The sequence below is a fragment of the Galeopterus variegatus genome, unplaced genomic scaffold, assembly GCF_000696425.1.
Source record: "Galeopterus variegatus unplaced genomic scaffold, G_variegatus-3.0.2 Scaffold6080, whole genome shotgun sequence".
Classification (NCBI taxonomy): domain Eukaryota; kingdom Metazoa; phylum Chordata; class Mammalia; order Dermoptera; family Cynocephalidae; genus Galeopterus; species Galeopterus variegatus.
This window is the reverse complement of record NW_007732191.1, coordinates 98,238-118,541: the sequence shown is the minus strand read 5'-3', so window position 1 is coordinate 118,541 and position 20,304 is coordinate 98,238. Positions and strand designations below refer to the sequence as shown.

Below are 20,304 nucleotides of genomic sequence, written 5' to 3'. Positions count from 1 at the left end.
TGGTGTCACGCCCGTACCAGGGACCGGCAACGGGACCGCAGCCCTCGGTGTTGCGCCCGCACCTCGCTCAGCCAGTGAGCGGGAACTGGTCTCCACATGGGGTCCGAACCCTTGGCGGGAGCGCTGCCGTGCTCCCAAGCGGCGCACTCTCCAGTGCGCCACTGGGCTGGCCCAGGAAGTATTGGAATTTTAATGTCTCCCTGGAGGCTGAGAGATTGTCCAGGAGACAGCCTGAAAGCATAGAGCATGGAGGTTTGGATCGTGAGGATCCCGTGTAGAGGGTGAGAAAGGGAACAGGCAGTCCCGGTAGAAGAAGGTTGCCAACAAAGAGCATCCTCTTTGCTGCCCACCTTCTTTTCAAGAGAAAAGCCACTACCAGCTAATGAAGTGTCCTCCAGTAGCTGGGGGGCACGAGAGGAATTCCCCTGGCCAGGCACCTGGGCTTTGAGAACAAGAGAGAGAGTGAGTCGGGGAAACCCAGGTGAGAGAGGACTGACCCACTGACTCACCCTGAATTGAGGCTAATGTTGGATGCGTTGGTCTGAAACGGCAAAAAGAGAGAGTCCCGGAAGTACCTGGTTCTGCAGGTCTGGCAAGGGTGGCCGAGGGCCAGTCAACCCAGATGGGGATCATCCAACAACATCGGCCATAACCCTTCCCAGGTTTCGGCACCATAATGAAAGAAAGTGAGCCGAGATACCGGTACCAATCAAGCTTTATTAAAGGAGAAGAATCTATTGGGCTGCACTCAAAGTGGTGGGCAGCCTGGGGCTGCCCTCAAGATGGAGGACAGCACCAGATGTGGGGGTGAGAGAGCTTATATAGGGCACCAAAGGCTGGCTGATACCATCAAGGAGGGGCATTATGCTAACACCAAAGCTATGTGATCAGGGTGGAGAACTGCGCCCTTGCAGAAGCAAAAGGGTTTCTGTTTTGCAGAAGTCATGGGGCTTCTTGTAAAGGGAAGTGGGGAGGGGTCTGGTGGTGGAGTGGAAGATGAGGCCAACAGCTATTTTGTGCTTATTGTGTGCACAGTGGTGCCAGTCATGTCCAAGATCCATCATTCCCACCTTTTAAGTATAGGGAGAAGGGAAAAGGGGCGAAGGTCTCATTCTTCTGAAGCTACTTCCTGCTGGAGATGGGCGAAGATATGGAAAAAATAAAAGGTTTATGTTGGTGGGTAAAACAATTAGGTGGCGGGGTATTGGTTTCATGTGGGGAGGCTGTATTCTTCTAGGGAAGGGTCGCTGATTCTGAGGGGCTGATATCCTCCTTGTAGGAACAATTCGGTGACCTTTTGGTTGGTGAAAGCCTGCATTTGTTCCTGCAAGAAGCTAGAGAAACACAAAAAGAGACAGGAACCAAAAAGTAGGATGAGGCACAGTTAGGGGTTCTAGTAGGGGCATAAGCCAGTATCCAAGGGTTCAATGACTGGGACCCCCCCCAAGGTGTGTTTGTGTTCTGTAACCCTTTGTGTCGTCAGCAATCAGTGCTTGCCTTTAAATGGTTTAAGTTGTTTTGGATCGCCCCAGACTCATTTATGTAGTAACAGCATTCCTATCCCAAAAAGAGGCAGGTGCCTTCCTTCTCGGCTATAAGGAGGTCAAGGGCCTGACGGTTCTGTAAAGCGACTGTCGCGAGTGAGGTGACCTGTTGCTGGAGGGAGAAGATGCTATCTATACTTAGTTCTTCTGAGAGTTTTTGATAGAATTGAGAGGCAGTAGCAAGGTCCACTATGTCAATCCCAGTTGCAGGAAGGATCCCTGCCCCAATTAAAAAAGGTACAATTAGTGCCCTACGGGAGCGGGGGGCACTTTCTGAGGGGGGTCTGAAGTTAGTCCCAGTCCCGTCTCCATCCCTCTATCTGTCTGGACCATGATGTCGGGACGAGCCAAACGAATATGCCAGAAATCGAGTTGGGGGCAGGCAGTGGGATAACGTAGTTTTACAAAGGAAATATATTCCAGTTTTAGGGCATGGATGAGGAGGGGGTAAGTGAGTGGTAGCATTTGGTGGTGTTAGTAAGGCAGAGTGTGGGCAGGCCCCGCACAACACTGACAGTCCCCACTGAGGTGAGATTAGAGGAAAATGAAGAGATGTTTGTGGAAACATTGCGGGCTGCATTGACAGGGAGCGGGGGGTGACCACAAAACATTTCTTGTGAAGTGGGACACCAGATGAGTTGTTCGGGGACCAGTCTGATTCGTTGAGGACTGCATCGTCCCTGCAGTTCTGGAACCTCCATGTTCCAGGTAAGAGGGAGCATTGACATAGGAGGAAAAACATGGGAAGGATGCGAAGGGTTAGGGAGCCAAAAGAATTTAAAGGGCACTTTGCACATTGCCAATTGCTAGAAAGCATCCTACTGATAGGAGGTAAAGGAGTGCCGGGAGAAATCTGTCTATAATGTTACACTCCTTTGGGGCAGCACTGACCAATCCTGTAGCAAGTACTAGAACAGAGAGTATAATAAAGGTTAGGGACACAGGGTGGCATATACTTATCATGTCCCATGATGGCAAACCCATTATAGCAGGTCGGGACCAGTTTTGGAGCAGCTCCTGTGTAAAGGATGTGAAGCGGGCTTGCAAGAGTGAGAGGATAATTGCCAGGGGAAAGATCATCCTCTTCTGGGATTGGGGGAAGAGTGGAGGTCCTGGAAAGTTTTAGTTTTGTGGGTCCTAAAATGGACGAACTATAAGGAGATGTTGGGTTGGGGGTTGAGCAGAGGGACCCCTCTGGCTTGGTGTTAACAGATTCTTTGGGTAAAGTCTCAGGTGCTAGTTTTGCCAAGGATAAGTGATACCAAGGGGCCTTTCTACTGTATAAGGCCCTTCCAACATGGTGAGAGAGGCTTTGGGATTTGGGTTTTAATATACACTTGCTGTCCCAGGCTCAGTTTAAAGTCTGAGGGGGTGGTGGGGAAAGGATGAGATAATAGAAGGTTGGCCTGTTCCCTAAGAAGATCTCTAATGAGCAAAAGAGTAGGGAGATACTGGCCTAAAGGCGATGAGCTGGAAGGGAGATGTGTGAGAGTGAAGGGTCTACCGTATATAAGTTCGAAGGGGCTGAGGCCTGTGGGCTGTGGGAGGCAGCTTGCAAGCAAGTGAGTGTTAAAGGGAGAAGTTGGGTCCAAGGGAGGTGAAGTTCCATGGACAGTTTGGTGAGGTGTGTTAGATTTACTATGGCATAACCTACCTGGGGGGCAGGCATGGAGGTGGCACTCCCATCTATGAACCATGTATGTTGGGGATGTGGGGAGATGTGTAGAAAGGGATTGAGAAAGAGGTCTAAAGCCTCCATGCAATTGTGTTCTAAGGGTCATGAGTATTTTGGGATGAGAGTGGCTGTATTTAAGGGAGAGCAAGGCTTAAAGGAGAATTGGGAATTTTCAGTGGAAGTAAGGTGAATAAGCTGTAGGTGGGAAGGGGAGAGAATTGACTTGGCCTTATGGCTGAGAAGGTCTTGACTGTTTGTTGTCCAAAAGTTAGTTTAGAGCTTTTTTGTGCTATAAGGGCAGCTGCCAACAAGGCCCATAAACAGGGGGCCCATCCTCGGGCTGTGGTATCTAGTTGCTTAAACAGGTATGCAACCAGGGAGAAAATATCTCCTGCCTCTTGTCCCAAAACCCTGACTACCAATCCTTGGGTTTCAGTGACATATAGGATAAAAGGATGAGATAGGTTTGGGAGGGATAGAGCTGGGGCTGTGAGGAGAGTGGCTTTTAATCACTGGAAGAGAGAATGAATGTGCTTTGTGGGATCTAAAGGAATGGCAGGATCCCCTTTGGCTGCCTCATAAAGTGGTTTTGCTAGCATGCCAAAGTTAGGAATCCATAGGCGAAGATACGCTACAAGCCCCAAGAAAGAAAGGATTTCACCCTTTGTGGTAGGAGTAGGGAGTTCAGAAATTAGACCCTTGCAATCCACTGTTATTTCTCTGGTGTTAGGGGTGAGGTGGACTCCCAAATAGGTAACAGAAGGGGAAGAAATTTGGGCCTTGCTGGGGAATACTTGATATCCCAGAGGCCAGGAAATTAAGGAGAGCAACAGTGTGGGCCTGTGAATCCTCAGAGGAGGGGCTACAAAGGAGGAGGTCATCCACATATTGTATTAAGGTGCTAGAGGTTGGAAGAAGTTCAGTTAAGTCTTTAGCTAAGGCCTGGCCAAAGAAGTGGGGGCTATCCTGAAATCCCTGGGGAAAAACTGTCCAAGTAAGTAGTTGGGAACAGCACATGTCAGGATTAGTCCTATTCTAAATGGTATGAGCCATTAGGCTTTATAACTGGAAGGATAAGTGTATTAAAAGGTGAGTAGGTAGGCCATAAGAGATGAAAAGAAAGGAGTTTGTGTATGAGGGGCTTTAACCCTATTAGGTGTTTATTAGTGATGGGGTATTGTAGGACATTAGGTAAAGAAAAAGGATCCCACAACCTCATGAAGATGGGAGGGTGATGAGTAGCAATGGAGGGTGAGGAGGTATCCCATACTATAGGATTAACTTTGTCAGGAGGAAAGGGGAGGGTAGAGGTTTTAGGGCCCAGGTCTTGGGTGGCCTGTATTACCAGGTCTCGGGTAATGGTAGCTTTGAATTTGAAAAGGATGTCCTGCCCCAATAAGGGAATGGGGCATTGAGGCATTATTAAAAATTTGTGTGTGAATTGGGTGCGATGTAGGGTGCAGGAAAGGGGTTGAGTGATCTGTGGGTGGTATTCTGATCCCATGACCCCTACTATTATGATAGAGGACGGGGTTGTTGGTCTTGCATATTCAGGAAGGGTAGAGTAGGTGGCCCCTATATCGATGACAAAAGAGATCAGCTTACCTGCTATGAAGAGAGTTACCCTGGGCTCATGCATGGTGGTCTCCATGGGGGCCTCGGGCCCTGGGTATCATCAGTCTTCCTCCTGGGCAAAGCCAAGCAGCTCCGGTAGAGATGGCTGTGAAGCCAAAGGCTGTAGTTTGGGGACTGGGCCAATCCCTCACTGGCGGGTGGAGCAGTCAACTCCCCCCAGTGACCTGGCTGTTTGCAGTGAGGCCAAGGCCCAGGAGGGGGCCTGGGGTTAGAACAGGCCTGTGCCCAGTGGCCCAGTTTACTGCATTTGAAGCAGTTCCCAGGTGGCTTGCCCCTAGAGCCAGCTGGCTTTGGAGTATGTGAATCATGGATAGCATTAGCCAGGAGCTGATATTTGGCCTGATCTCTTTTGTAATGATCTTTCTCTTTTTTTTTTTTTTTCTCTATTGTTAAAAACCTTGAAAGCTGCATTGAGGAGATAGTGTAAAAGGGCCATGCCTGCAGGGGAGTTTGGATCTATATGTGTGTATTTATGTAAAGCCTCAGAGAGACAGGTTAGGAATTAGTAGTCTTTTGGAGGCCGTATATCAAGTGTGTGATGATATTATCCCAGAGATCCCGATCCCTGTGGCCGGCCTGGTGGTCCCAATTTGGGTCCATGCAAAGAACAGAAACGGCTCCCACAGGCCACCTATTATTTTGAGCAAGTACCTCGTCTGCCTGCTGTTGGGCCACCATCTAGACCTGCTCCCTGTCTTCGGAGGACAGATATGTGTGTGGGTCAGACTGGAAGTATCCCAGTCATTTTTTTGATTTGGGAAAGGTCTGAAAGAGAAAAGGGGACATGAACTTGGACAATCCAGCCACTTCACAGAGGGGGATATAAAGGAGCCAGGGCTGAGGACAAAGAGAGGGAAAAGGTGGAGGGGCTGGTGAAGGATTTGGGGCGTAAGGAGGTAGTCGAGGTGGTCTGTATAGGAAGCAGATTAGTCTAACAGATTAAAAGATTAATCCAAGTCCAGAAGGGGAGGTTGGGCATGAGCTAGGAGAATTTGAGATGTAGGACAGTTTTGACAGAGAGAGAAGGACATGATCAAAGATAGAAGAAAAGGCTTGAACATAAAGAATCTCTCTGGCTTGCCGTTTCAGTGACAAAAGTTGTCTAGGAGAGTACCTAAATTGAGAGTGCCATCTTGTGACCACTGGGATCCATTGTAAGGAAGTATTGGAATTTTTTTTTTCCTTTTTGTCTTTTTTACTGACCGGTAATGGGATCGCAACCCTTGGTGTCACGCCCGTACCAGGGACCGGCAACGGGACCGCAGCCCTCGGTGTTGCGCCCGCACCTCGCTCAGCCAGTGAGCGGGAACTGGTCTCCACATGGGGTCCGAACCCTTGGCGGGAGCGCTGCCGTGCTCCCAAGCGGCGCACTCTCCAGTGCGCCACTGGGCTGGCCCAGGAAGTATTGGAATTTTAATGTCTCCCTGGAGGCTGAGAGATTGTCCAGGAGACAGCCTGAAAGCATAGAGCATGGAGGTTTGGATCGTGAGGATCCCGTGTAGAGGGTGAGAAAGGGAACAGGCAGTCCCGGTAGAAGAAGGTTGCCAACAAAGAGCATCCTCTTTGCTGCCCACCTTCTTTTCAAGAGAAAAGCCACTACCAGCTAATGAAGTGTCCTCCAGTAGCTGGGGGGCACGAGAGGAATTCCCCTGGCCAGGCACCTGGGCTTTGAGAACAAGAGAGAGAGTGAGTCGGGGAAACCCAGGTGAGAGAGGACTGACCCACTGACTCACCCTGAATTGAGGCTAATGTTGGATGCGTTGGTCTGAAACGGCAAAAAGAGAGAGTCCCGGAAGTACCTGGTTCTGCAGGTCTGGCAAGGGTGGCCGAGGGCCAGTCAACCCAGATGGGGATCATCCAACAACATCGGCCATAACCCTTCCCAGGTTTCGGCACCATAATGAAAGAAAGTGAGCCGAGATACCGGTACCAATCAAGCTTTATTAAAGGAGAAGAATCTATTGGGCTGCACTCAAAGTGGTGGGCAGCCTGGGGCTGCCCTCAAGATGGAGGACAGCACCAGATGTGGGGGTGAGAGAGCTTATATAGGGCACCAAAGGCTGGCTGATACCATCAAGGAGGGGCATTATGCTAACACCAAAGCTATGTGATCAGGGTGGAGAACTGCGCCCTTGCAGAAGCAAAAGGGTTTCTGTTTTGCAGAAGTCATGGGGCTTCTTGTAAAGGGAAGTGGGGAGGGGTCTGGTGGTGGAGTGGAAGATGAGGCCAACAGCTATTTTGTGCTTATTGTGTGCACAATGGCACCAGTCACGTCCAAGATCCATCAATCACACAAGTAGACTCTAGCCTTTCTTGATAGGCTGCTTCTACTTAAAGTGAGGCTGATGATGCTAGCTGAGAAGAGAGGTTGTTGGCTTAGGTTATATTCATGTCCTGATCTTCTAAACCAGAAGATGATCCAAAATGTGTTTTGTTTGATTTTAGAATAACTGGTGTGTATTCTTGCAATGGATTTTCTTCCTACTGAGTCTTTACTTTGAGATAAAATTGAGTCTGAATTTCTAGGATACACATGTTGATGGGAAGGGGGGGGCATTATAGAAAAGTAATGGGCAGTAAGGGAAGTTGAATTATGTCTAAAGGTTTTTTATGTAAGAGCCACAGCATAGACCATTCAAAGTCAGTCAGATGGGGTTTATGGTGAAGGCATTTTTAATGTCCTAGATATCTGTTACCTGGAAGGATGAGCTTGTTCTTCATATTTAGGGGTGGACTTTGTGCTTTGTTTTGTTTATTTTGGTTGTTTTGGAGCTGGCTGGCATGGGGAAGGGGTTGAATTTGTGATGGTTATTTTGGAAATGGTTTTTGGGTATAGAAGATGTAAACTGACTCCTTCAGGAAATTTACATACAAAAACAACTTGTGTTTTTGGAGTTTTAGGGTTTGGGGATTAAACAGTAAAAAGATGGTCCTTCATTTTCTTTCCAGGGCAAGGATTTCCCATTTGGGGTGGCTGGGCAGGTTGTCAAAGAGATAGCACTGGTTCTAACTGGTCCTGGGCTTGTTCCCAGTTCTGTTTTCAGAATGTGAAGTACATGCAATTGCAAGTAGAATCCTTTACAATTCGTAATGGACAAGTACCCTGTCAGTTTGAATTCATCAACAAGCCTGATGAAAAGTCTTACTGTAAGCAGTGGCTGAATGCTAACCCCAGCAGAGGGTTCCTCCTACCAGGTAAGGCCTATGTTCCCAGGTTCTTGGTTTTGGTCTGGGGAATGCCCTACCTTGTTTTTGCTCCTTTTTTAAAATAAACTTTTTGCTTCTGAGTGTTTTGTTCTCTGCTTGAAACTTTTTAAAAAGCCCTGTAGATGAACCTATACATAAACAAAATATAAAATAGTGAGGCGCATGAATTCAGATTCAAAAGTGCTCTCAGTCATTTGTATGTTCCATAATAAGTTCACAGAAAGAGAAAACATAAGGTTGCTGTAAAGCAGGTACTGCTGTTGTCTTTTTTTTTTTTTTTTTTCTAAAAGATGACCGGTAAGGGGATCTTAACCCTTGGCTTGTTGTTGTCAGCACCACGCTCAGCCAGTGAGCGAACCGGCCATCCCTATATGGGATCCGAACCCGGGGCCTTGGTGTTATCAGCACCGCACTCTCCCGAGTGAGCCACGGGCCGGCCCTTTTTTTTTTTTTTTTTTCCTTTTTGTCTTTTTACGTGTCCGGCGAAGGGTGACAAGCCTCAGTGTCGCGCCCGTCCCGGACCGGGACCGGCAACGGGATCGCAACCCTCGGCGTTGCCCCCACACCTCGCCCAGCCAGTGAGTGGGAACTGGTCTGTATGTGGGATCCGAACCCTCGGCGGGAGCGCCACCGCGCTCCCAAGCGGCGCACTGTAGCAGTGCGCCACCGGGCCGGCCCAAGCAAGTACTGCTGTTAAAGGAACCATTCTCACTGTCTATGTTACTGTAATCCACTCCCAATTATATGCTCTTATGGAAAAAGATAATGGGGTAGTAATCCAGAAATTATATCTGACCCTGGAATGTACCATCCACATCTTTCCCCTGACTTCTCCTTTGCACTCTGTGTAGTGCTTTGTGGTAGAAGGATTAAAGGTGTTTTATGGACAATGCACAGGCTGATAATTGCATTGTATTTCTATTGGATCAGGTATCTTCAACTTACCTGACTTAGGGAAGGTTCTCTGATCCATGCTTTCTTATTGTATTGATATTCATAGCTTGAACTGTGCTACTTAGTAGCTGTATTTTATAGCATTTCTCTATTCCAGTGTTTTTGTCATTTTCATATTCTCAGTTGGACTATAAACTCCTTGTTGTTGTATCTCCTGAGTGCTGAGTACATAGATAATTGTTGGTTGGCTGATACCTTTTATTTCCTTTTCCTAACCCTTTTTGCCTTACCTTCTTGTCTCCTACTTCTTTTCCCCTTTCCTTTTGGCCTCCCTTCAACCAACATTACTTTTTTTTTCCTGCAGATTCTGACATTGAGATTGAATTGGAGCTCTTTGTAAATAAGGCTACGGCTACAAAGCTCAACTCGGGTGAAGACAAAATTGAGGACATTCTGGTTTTGCACTTAGAAAGGGGAAAGGATTACTTTTTGTCCGTGTCTGGGAACTACCTGCCCAGCTGTTTCGGGTCTCCCATTCACACATTGTGCTACATGAGGGAGCCAATCTTGGACCTACCACTTGAAACTGTTAGTGAGCTGGTGAGTACATGCCACAAGGAAACATCTAGAACTATGATATGCAACAGCAAAGCCAGTCAAACAAAATAATTCAAAGCCTTCTTCCTAGGGACCTAAGAATTCTTCAGCCCCCTAGAGCTTGCTTACTGTATCACTTATATATTGCTGTGCAGCAAACCACTCCAAAATTTTAATAGTTTAAAATAAGTTGTTTCTCATGACTCTGTGGGTTTCCAGTGTGATTCTTCTGCTGGTCTCACCTAGGTTTGCTTGTGCCTTTGTAATCAGATGGCAGCTGTGATAGCTGGAGGGTTCAAGGTGGCCTTCCTCACATGTCTTGGTATTGGCTGTTCTCTGGGCCTCACTGTCCACATGGGCTCTCATCATTCAATATGTTAGCTCAGGCTTCTGTGAGTGGTAGCAAGAGCCTGAGAACAGAAGCTGTAAAGCCCTTTTTGGCAGAGACTCCAAAACTCACAGGATACCACTTCTGCCATGTTTCATTGGTCAGAGCAAGTCATGAAGCCAGCTCAGATTACCAGTGGTGGGGAAAGACTGCCTCTTGAAGGGAAAACCTGTAAAATGTTGTGGCCATAATTTTTAGTCTTTTACACGTAGTACATGTGTTCATCTGTTCTGGCTACTATAACAGAATACCATAGACTGGGTGGCTTATAAATAACAAAATTATCTCTCACAGTTCTGGAGGCTGGGAAGTCCAAGATAAAGATCCCCATAGATATGGTTTCTGGTGAGGGCCAACTTCCTGGTTCATAAAGGGCTGTCTTCTCACTGTGTCCTCACACGGCAGGAAGGGCACTAATCCCATTTATGAGGGCAGAGCCCTAATGACCTAATCACCTCCCAAAGGCCCCAGCTCCAAATACCATCACACTAGTGATTGGGGTTTGTGTGTGTGTGTGTGTGTGTGTGTTTGTGTTGTGTTTGGGGATTTAGGTTTCAACATATGAATTTTCAGGGCTACAGTCAGTCTATAGCAATACATTACAGAAATTGAGCTGTCGATCCTAAGATCACGTCTCCTGGCCCATGATGTTCATTTGTTTTTTTTTTGTTTTTTTTTTCCTTTTTGTCTTTTTTACTGACCGGTAACGGGATCGCAACCCTCGGTGTTGCACCCGCACCGCGCTCAGCCAGTGAGTGGGAACCGGTCTCCACATGGGATCCGAACCCTCGGTGGGAGCGCCGCCGCACTCCCGAGCAGCGCACTTCTTCAGTGCGTCACCGGGCCGGCCCTCATTTGTTGTTTTTTTAAACATCACTTGGTAGGTTATCATCCTCAACTAAATTTGCTGAGATCTGAAAGGTTCCTATGGACACAATTCTAATACAGAGGAACTAGTTTGGAGCAGGTTTATGGTAATGTGTATGCTTTTTTTTTTTTTTTTTTCCAATGCACTTTTTTACTTAGGAACTCTTGAACTCTTATCTCCGTTATATAGATGAAAACTGAGGCCCAGTCAAGGAGAGTGATTTGTCACAGGTCACATGGTGAATTAACAGTAGATCTGGACCTTGAACTCAGATTTTTGGATTCCCAAGTCTGCTTTCTTTCCTCACCAGACCACACAGTCTCTCTATCAGTGAAATGCTGTAGGCATGATTTTTTTTTTTTCCTAAGAGGATGGTGCATGTTTAATCTGATTGAAACTGCTTGCCATACCCTTTCCTAGTTCTCAAAAATCACCTTTTGTCTCTTGATTGTACCTCCTGATTTCATTTTTGCCTGTGGAATATTTGGTTAGGGGCATTGAAATGCTTCCGTTCTGTGGGTTTGCTGTCCCCATATCATAAGTTCTCCTGAAGCCAGCCTGGCAGAAGTGCCATTGGTGGGGCTTCCTTGTCATGATTTTTATTTCTTTTCAGACTCTGATGCCAGTATGGACTGAAGATGATGGGAGCCAGTTGGAGAGCCCCTTGGAAATCCCTAAAGAGCTCTGGATAATTGTTGATTACCTGTACCGAAATGCTATGCAGCAGGTAGGTTGTGGTTAAGCAGTCAGACCTGATTGAATTCAGGCTGCCTTGAGAAAGACCACCAGCCCCAAAAGTGTTTTGCATAGAATGCTTTTACCCTGAGGAACCTACAGAGAACTGTTTTTCCCCTGGGGGGGGAATGAGGGATAGAGTGTGTGCTGCGTCACATGCTGTGAGACCCTATCACATATAGGACTTGATTACCCCCAGGAGAGGCAGACTTGCCTAGGACTGCCTTCCCAGCACAGCATGTTCCCTTCTGTGGCTTCTGGGGATCCCTAGCTAGAAAGCCACCTGGAGGACTTTCAAGATATCATCCTGTTCTCCTTTGCAGGAATTCTCACCAGCTTCTGGTAATGGGAAGGGCTAACTTGTTGACAAGCCAGGCAGAGGCAGGGGACTAGATGGAACCCCTGAGCCATGAATCTGGAGGCCTGATTTCTATAGTTACTTGGGCAAACTTCATGGGATCAGATGGTCAGTTTTACTGATCTATTTATACGTGTTCCAGGGAGACATGCACAAACTATAGTCCCACAGCTTTACCACTTAGCAACAACATACATTCTTATGATATTCTATTTTTACTTTTTTCCCCACTCACATTTATTGAGTGTTGCAATATACCAAGCACTTTTCTAAGTGTCATTTAGTTCTCACAGTAGCTCTCAAATGAGGAAACAGAGGCCCAGAAAGGGAAATAACTTGGTCAAAGTCCCAAAGCTAATAAAGGAGCAGAGGGGGGGTTTGTGCCCACGGAATCTGGCTATAGAAGTCACATTCTTTAGTATTGTGCTATTCTACCTTCTCTGTAGAGCTCCTTTCAAATGTAACTTTTGAGCAATACATATAATATTGTTACTATTAACAAAGTTATATGACATTTAGTCATTTTATTAAAAAAAAAAAAAGAATTCTGAGACCAATAGAAATAACTGTATTGCCAAAATCTTGTTTGCACAAAGTCCTGAGGTGCCTTTTTAGCTTACTCCATCTTATACATGATATATTTTCTTCAATTTTTCTTTTCTGGTTAATCCCTCCATAGCACTGCAGGAAACATAGCTACTTTTAAGTTTTCTCTTATGTTGGATCTTCTTGTGTGCAGTGTGCCCTACCCATAGTTTTATAATAGATGCCTGAAGATCTGTTGTGGAAACAAGCCTGGGAAGGTGTGCAAGGTGAATTAGCCACATCAGCTAAATCAGGTTGTCTAACAGGGTGATTCAGAGGTGTCACTACACTGCTCCTTTTTGTACTCTACTGGTGATATCCCTAGGTTAGGAAATCATTGTTGATTTTTTGAGAAAATAATTATTTTGTGACTCATTCCTTTTGCAGGAAGATCTGTTTCAGCAGCCAGGCCTAAGGTTGGAATTTGAACATATCAGGGACTGTTTGGATACTGGAATGATTGATAACCTCTGTATCCTTCAGACTTCAGCTGTGCATGTGTGTTGTGTGTATATGTATGAATATGAGTGAGAGAGGTAAGATAAGGAAGGAGGAATATTTTAAGGCTCAACATCTGATATTGTGTCCTCAGCTATCATGTTTTTCTTATTTAAAGTTTGCATAGAGAAAACTTTATAACTTTAAGCAGCCAATATAGCAGGAACTCAGGAGGCTGGCTCACCTGGCAAACAGCGTGGCCCCTATGAAATGTTAGGCTGACATCCTAGCTCTGAGCAGAGAGCCCAACTAGGCCCACAGCACATCTGGCATGGGGCAGCATCATCACCTGTTCCTTAACGATGGACCAAAAGCCGCTAGCAATCATTCTATAGCCGAAGCCTTGCTGCTTTTCCTAGAGAGCCTGCCAGAGCCTGTCATCTGTTACAGTGCTTACCATAACTGCTTGGAGTGTTCTGGCAACTACACAGCAAGCAAACAGGTGAGTTCCCCTCTGTTCCCATTGAGCAGTATGCACATGTTGCCAGCACCAGGTCTTATGGAGCCTGAGGGAACAAAGTGGGCACAGTCCCTCAAATGCAGTATCTTAGAAACTCAACACCAAAACAGGTGAGTTCCCCTCTGTTCCCATTGAGCAGTATGCACATGTTGCCAGCACCAGGTCTCATGGAGCCTGAGGGAACAAAGTGGGCACAGTCCCTCAAATGCAGTATCTTAGAAACTCAACACCGTATCTTTCCTTCTCAAACCTGTTCTTCCTCTCATGGCCCTTTTGCTTTTAATGGCATCACCCTTAATTCCAGTGACTCAACCCGAAACCTGAGTCATATCTGACTCCTCCCTCTTCTCATCTCCCACATACCCAGTCCCACTGATCTGTCATCCATCTTCTCTCTTCCATTCTCATTGTACTTACCTTGGTTCAGTGCCCTGCATTCAAGTTCTCCCTCTGCTGATTTGTTTTTGCATACTACCATCAGATTATGTATTCTAAAGCTCTTATCATGTTACTGTTGGTCAAAAACCATACTTGGCTCTCCATTACCAATTAATGATTTTCTTAAATAGTCAAGACTTTCTATGATCTATCCTAGTGGTTCACACATACAACAGGCCTTGGCAGAATAATCTAAAAAACCTGCCAGTAATACAGGTTCCAAAGCCTCACCTCAAATCCACTGATTCAAAAACTCTTTTGGAATCTATTTTGTACAAGCTCCCCAACTGATTCTGATATGCATATAGCTGAGGTTCTTATTGAACTCCATCCTGATCAACCCTTCCAGGCTTAGTGCCTGCTAAAACAGTTATGCTCCTGCCAAAACTGATTTCTCTAATCTGTTCTCTCTATTTATCTCACTGTTTTCCTCTCTTGCCTTTTTTACACTTTCTTTGCCCTGACTATCCTAGTCTTTGCCTCTGCAAATCCAATTTTGTTTTATATTCAATACCCAAATGAAATATTTTCTATTCCTTTAAGTCTTTTGAGAACACGCAGTTAGAAGTTATCTCGGTTGGTTAGAGCATGGTGGTGATAACACCAAAGTCCAGGTTTCGATTCCTGTAGTGGCCAGCAAAACAAAACAAAAAATAGAAGTTTAACCTCGAAATTCATGTAGTGTTTGACCTGTGCTTCTCTTTTGCTACTTATGCCAAGTGGTAAGTGATCAAAATTTTCTGTGCACAGTCTTACTTATGTACTTGGATCATGTACTCAGTTCCTGGGATATAGTAGGCTCTTGACATATGATTGAATGAACAAAAAGTTGAATTTCAATTCTATCTCTTTCAGGTCATTTCTACTCTCCCCACATTCCACAAAAACGTGTTCAACTACTTGATGGCATTTTTGCAAGAACTGCTGAAAAATTCAGCCAAAAATCATTTGGATGAGAATATTCTAGGTAAGTAGCCAAATGTCTATGGAAACATCTCTGCAAACTGAGAAACTCATTATGAGAAATGAGGTTGAGGAGGGTCCCAAATCCAATGTAGTAGAAATAAAATATCAAGCTCTGGGCAAAGTTTACACTCAAATAACTGTTTTAAAGCAGAAAGTATTGATTTTGGGCATCCCTCCCCCCCTCCTAACAACACAAGAATAAGTAGTACTTATTTTGCTAAATCACTTTTTTGTGTTTTTTCATGCAGCTAGCATATTCGGCAGCTTACTGCTTCGAAACCCAACTGGTCACCAAAAGCTTGAAATGGCAGAGAAGAAGAAGGCTCAAGAATTTATTCACCAATTCCTCTGCAACCCACTCTGAGCCTCTCTGTCTCCTCCGCTATTTTACATGAAGCAGCCAGTTACCAGCCCCACCTGTTTTAGATGCCTTGAGATGATATGAGGCCACTCAGAAGTAAGAATGGCGGTTGTCTGTTTCCTGAGCCTAGATCCCCCTATCCCTGCCATTGGTCAGCACACTCAGTGCTACTGTGAGTTTTGAAGACATGGGGGAAAATCCACCATAATAAAACTGACAGTTGATGTTCAACTTTAGTTACTTAGCATAGATAGATCCCTACTCATTTTTTTAATTCAAAAAATTTAAAAATAATTGTACTTGTGTGCTCACTCAACCTGCCTCCAGGGCATAGTTAGTGCCTTCCTTGAGGCTGAGTTGAGTTCCATATGATGAGATATTTGAACACTGTGGATTCCTGAAAGAAGAATAAGTTGGACAGCAAGAATGCAGGTGGAAGCTGCTGGATAAACAGGCCACAGCCATCCCGGATTCTTCCAGTGCTCAGTCTGAGGACATGTGAATATGCATGTATAAACTCTACCCCTCTTCCTACTTATATATGGCTCAATCACTCTGAGGCTGGCCGCTCAGCCTCTGAGGGCAATATACTGGCTTAAAAGTGAAAACACCAAAGAAATGGGTGTTCTGGTGAAACAAGTGGGATTTTCTGGGCCAGCAAATCCTCCCTACTGTATATGATGCCTTCCTTCTCATATGTGTAATATATTTTAATGATAAATATATTTTTAACATTGGTTGTTGTGTATGTTTTTATCTCAAGAGATGGCAGCTCTCTGCAGTTGTACCTTTGCTGCTTAAGCATTGAGGCAGCTGATCAGGGGCCAAAGAGACATACCTGGCAGTCTGGTGGGCAACAGTCACTATTCACATTTTTCAAGCAAGAGATGGTGCAGCCATGGCCCGAACCCCTTAACCCCTATCTAGTCTCTGAGGATTGTTCCACTCTAAATATTTTTTCTAGAGAAACAGCTTATGGGGAAAACAGGCAGTGGTTTGTGGGAGAATCTAACAGCTGGATCTTCCAGGAATTTAGAAAAGACGGGAGCATGATAAAGACACATGTAAAATCGCTTCTTGGCACTGGAATGCCACTAGTTCTTGGCAGTGTAAAGGGTGGTTCGGATAGAGGCCGGTAGGATGACGATGTAAACAGTTAAGGAAGGAAATGGCCGGCAGGTGGCGTTGACTGGCCCGGTCGAAGTCGAGAGTCCTCTGCAGCAGAAAAAAGTTGGGACAGAGCCTGGGCAGGAGTGTGAGGAGAAAGGAAATTGGGCTTCTTATGAAAGCGTGTGAGAAGGGGAAGAGGCGGCGGTGTCCTCTCTGGCTGGGCTTGGGATACCCCTAGTTCTGCCTTTTGGGCCCAACCTTCCTTTTTTGGATTCTCCTGCCTGTGTTAACGTTTTTTGTTTTTGTTTTTTTGCCGGCTGGCCCGTTGTGTTAACTTCGACGGGTGATGAAGAGGAACGAGGCCGTTAGAGGGAGAAATCCAGGAACGTCCCAGCTTTCCAGGGTCTCTCCTTGCGGGTCCACGCCTGGGCTCTGATGGCTAACTGCGGTCCTTCCCGTTGCAGTTGTGACGGCCAGAACGAGGGCGGCCAGCGCAAGTCGGGCTGATATTCGAATTAGTGGTTGGGGGTTTCTCCCCCTTCCTAGCGTCTGGCACTGCGAGCGCGACGCCGGGTCTCGGGCCGCCCGCGAACTACCGGGCGCTCCACCGCGCGGACTAACTCGCTACCCTGGCGACGCCCCGCGGTGCCCCGCCCCGCGCCCGCCGCTCGCTCATTGGAGGCTCGGGTTCAGCCCCCAGACCGCTTAAACCAACCAGAAGCGCCGGGGGGAGGAGGCGCTGCTGTCTCCTCCTTCCTCCGGAAAGCGGAAGCGGAAGTGACGTTAGGGAAAGGTGGGGGCAATCATGGTGCCGCTGGGGAGGGCAGAAGCTGCTGCTGCCGCCGTTGCCGGGAGCCGCGGAGGTAATAGGTGAAACTACACTCGGCCTGGGCTTGGGACTTCCCGGGGGGCGCGGGACTTAGGCTCCCTCCTGAAGCATTTCCCAGTAGAGACCTCAGTCTGGTCACCATAGGGACCCCACCCCTCCTCCGTTTCCATGGGGATAGGTATCCAGTCCCCCTTTCCTGTTTCCATGGAGACCCGGACCCTGCCCCTCTTCACTGGGCTTGGAGGCCCCCAGCCTGTCTGCAGATTTTTCCGTGTATCCCTGGGCTGGGGGCTGCCTCAGGCAGGCTGCTTCTCCTAGCCTCCACTCAAGGGTGCTCCGTTCGCACTCCTCGTTGGCCACCCTCAAACCTCCTGGTCTTGTTTGTTCCGGACAGTTGGTCTCCGTGTTGCCGCCGAACGTGCCGGAGCAGCCCACGGGGGCCCTCGGTGCTCTTATCTCTCTTCTCAGATACAGTGAAATGTGCATCTCTGGGGTTGCGTAAGCCAGAGCCAGGGTTTGGGCCGGTTCTTCCCGGATCCAGTCCTTGGCCTGTCTCTGGTAACTTCTTCTCTGTCTAGCCGCCCTACTGTGTCCGTAAAGCTTCACTTTCTAACCCAGAGCAGAAGGGAAAGGTAAAGTGCAAAGCCAGACTGGAAACTAAAAGTGATGTGTTAATTGTTTTTAACTTATCTGTTCTGCTTGCCAAACCCACATTTGTAGCATGTGTACTTGCCAGTGAAGGAAGAATCACTATTCCAGAACATGAAAGCTTCAAATCTGATATTTTCCCTAAGATAATGTATCTTCCCAAGAGAGTATACATTCCCAAGACAGTGTATCTGCATGTCTTTTATTCACTTAGCTGACATTTCCTAAACTCCTAGAAACTGTCAGCCTACCATGCTAGGGTCTGTAGAAACAAAAATAAATAAGACTCATCATTCGCTGAGGGTGGAGAGCCCACTATGCAAACATAGCTTTTGGTCACACGATATTTTAGGAGAAATAGGTACAGTGATCTTTGTTAGATGGGCCTGATTAGAGATTAGCTCCTCCACCCAAAAGCTGAAACATCTGTTCTAGGAAGGAGAGAAGGAATTCATACTTGACCGACATTATGCTTTACATACATCATCTCTTTTACTCCTCTTAACCACTCTGAGAGAACAGGAATTACGTGTCCCACTTTACACATAAAAAAATGAGGCATAGAAAAGTTACCCAAGTAGTAAAGGGCAAAGCCAGATGGCTCTGCCTCCAAAGCCTTGCTCCTTCCACACCAGACTACATGAGGCCATATACTGCCTCACTGTCTGATTTGGGGGATATTTCAGTGGGGTTTTCTTTAAGATTTATTGCAACTCAGCCTTTAAGCAGACACTGTTCTGTTTGCTCCTTCATCCCCTTTAGGTATTTTGACCAATCTTCAAATTGTTTGAAGTAAGGCACATTTAGAAGGTCTTACGGGGCTGGCTGATTAACTCAGTTGGTTACAGTGCTTGTTATAATACCAAGGTCAAGGGTTCAGATCCCTATACCAGCAGCCATGCAAAAAAAAAGACCTTATGAACTGCTACTTATTCAATTTTTGAAACAAGGCATTGCTTTTCCTTAGAAATTACTCAATGATTTCAAAATTAAAGTTAAAAAAAGAAATTATCCCTAAGGAAGATGATTTTTCATTTGCTTTGGCCTGCTCTTTAAATGAGAGGGAAAAGGAGCCTTGTGGTTGCTGAGGAGGTCCAGGGGTCTTGTGGTATGGCTCTAAAGCTGACTTTGTTTTATTGCAAACAGGTCATTATCTTTCCATTTCTCACAATTGGGCTGAGCACGATTGAACCATGGGGGAACACAGTCCAGACGACAACATCATCTATTTTGAGGCAGAGGAAGATGAGCTGACCCCTGATGACAAGATGCTCAGGTTTGTGGATAAAAACGGACTGGTGCCTTCCTCATCTGGAACTGTATATGATAGGACCACTGTTCTTATTGAGCAGGACCCTGGCACTTTGGAGGATGAAGATGACGATGGACAGTGTGGAGAACACTTGCCTTTTCTAGTAGGGGGTGAAGAGGGCTTTCATCTAATAGATCATGAAGCAATGTCCCAGGGTTACGTGCAACACATTATCTCACCAGATCAGATTCATTTGACAATAAACCCTGGGTCCACACCCATGCCAAGAAATATCGAAGGTGCAACCCTTACTCTGCAATCGGAATGTCCAGAAACAAAACGTAAAGAAGTAAGTAAAGCAGTGGGTGAGGGCTCAGTTTGGCTTTGGGGCAAGTACTTACACAACTCTTGTTGGCGATTTTCACTTGGGTGTAAAGGAGTCCCTGGGGTTAAAGGCCTACAGTGGTTTTGCTTGTCAAACACATATGCTTCATGTTTTGTTGTGACTGCTTTCTGCAGCTTTTGGTTTGTATGACCACATTGAAATCTGGGAATACTAAATTATAATTTCTTAAAATTTGTCCCTCAAATAATAAACAAAATAGAAATTTCACTGAAGTAAATCTGTTTCTGATGCTGAAATAACTAAATTTGGCTTGTCTGATAATGAAATAACTAGAGGTAGGTTGTGTCTGTATTATGTATAAAGGATTTGTTTTGGAAATGAGTGTCTGCTGGAATATATGAATGTTTAGTGAACAATAAAGGCTAGCTTTCTTTCACAAGAAATTCTGTCAGGATACGGTAAATGAAAGCACGTTATCCAAAATAAGTTTTCATGTTCATATTTAGCTAATGTGAGAAAAATACATCTCAGGATGTTTTGAAAACTATAAAGCAGTTTACAATTTGTACTAGTAATGATTGTTAGTGGAATAAAAGATATAGTTTAAAGGTAGTGGTATATATTACCCAGGAACTATTACAGGTCAATTAGAAAAAAATAGTCTCAGTGCCAGGGACTTAATGTGAGATGTTACCAAACAGAAATAGGGTAAATTATTTAGCAGAATAATTTTTTCTTTTGCTGTAATTAAGGTCTTGTTTTTATTTATTTATTTATTATTTTATTTATTTATTTATTTATTTTTTTAAAAGATGACCGGTAAGGGGATCTTAACCCTTGACTTGGTGTTGTCAGCACCACGCTCAGCCAGTGAGCCAACCGGCCATCCCTATATGGGATCCGAACCCGG

The 20,304-nt window shown here is 45.9% G+C and overlaps 2 protein-coding genes across 7 annotated transcripts in view; both read left to right on the top strand.

Annotated features, from left to right (window-relative positions):
* Positions 1–15,946, top strand: part of INPP5B (inositol polyphosphate-5-phosphatase, 75kDa) — a 29,720-nt gene extending 13,774 nt beyond the window's left edge. Inside the window, exons 11-17 of one of the 3 annotated variants that reach the window (XM_008590432.1) lie at positions 7,887–8,049; positions 9,320–9,555; positions 11,422–11,535; positions 12,874–12,958; positions 13,299–13,426; positions 14,738–14,849; positions 15,097–15,946. In XM_008590432.1, coding sequence (XP_008588654.1) covers positions 7,887–8,049; positions 9,320–9,555; positions 11,422–11,535; positions 12,874–12,958; positions 13,299–13,426; positions 14,738–14,849; positions 15,097–15,212 — 954 coding nt within the window. In that variant the 3' untranslated portion in view covers positions 15,213–15,946. Of the gene's footprint in view, positions 1–7,886; positions 8,050–9,319; positions 9,556–11,421; positions 11,536–12,873; positions 12,959–13,298; positions 13,427–14,737; positions 14,850–15,096 lie in introns of those variants that run through there. The other 2 variants (XM_008590433.1, XM_008590434.1) reach the window with 2 other exon arrangements.
* Positions 15,947–17,103: 1,157 nt separating this feature from the next.
* MTF1 (metal-regulatory transcription factor 1) overlaps positions 17,104–20,304 on the top strand; it is a 50,564-nt gene continuing 47,363 nt past the window's right edge. For 2 of the 4 annotated variants that reach the window (XM_008590430.1, XM_008590428.1), the window contains exons 1-2: positions 17,104–17,182; positions 18,943–19,397. In XM_008590430.1, the coding sequence (XP_008588652.1) occupies positions 18,990–19,397 (408 nt within the window). In that variant the 5' untranslated portion in view covers positions 17,104–17,182; positions 18,943–18,989. Of the gene's footprint in view, positions 17,183–17,725; positions 17,781–18,942; positions 19,398–20,304 lie in introns of those variants that run through there. The other 2 variants (XM_008590429.1, XM_008590431.1) reach the window with 2 other exon arrangements.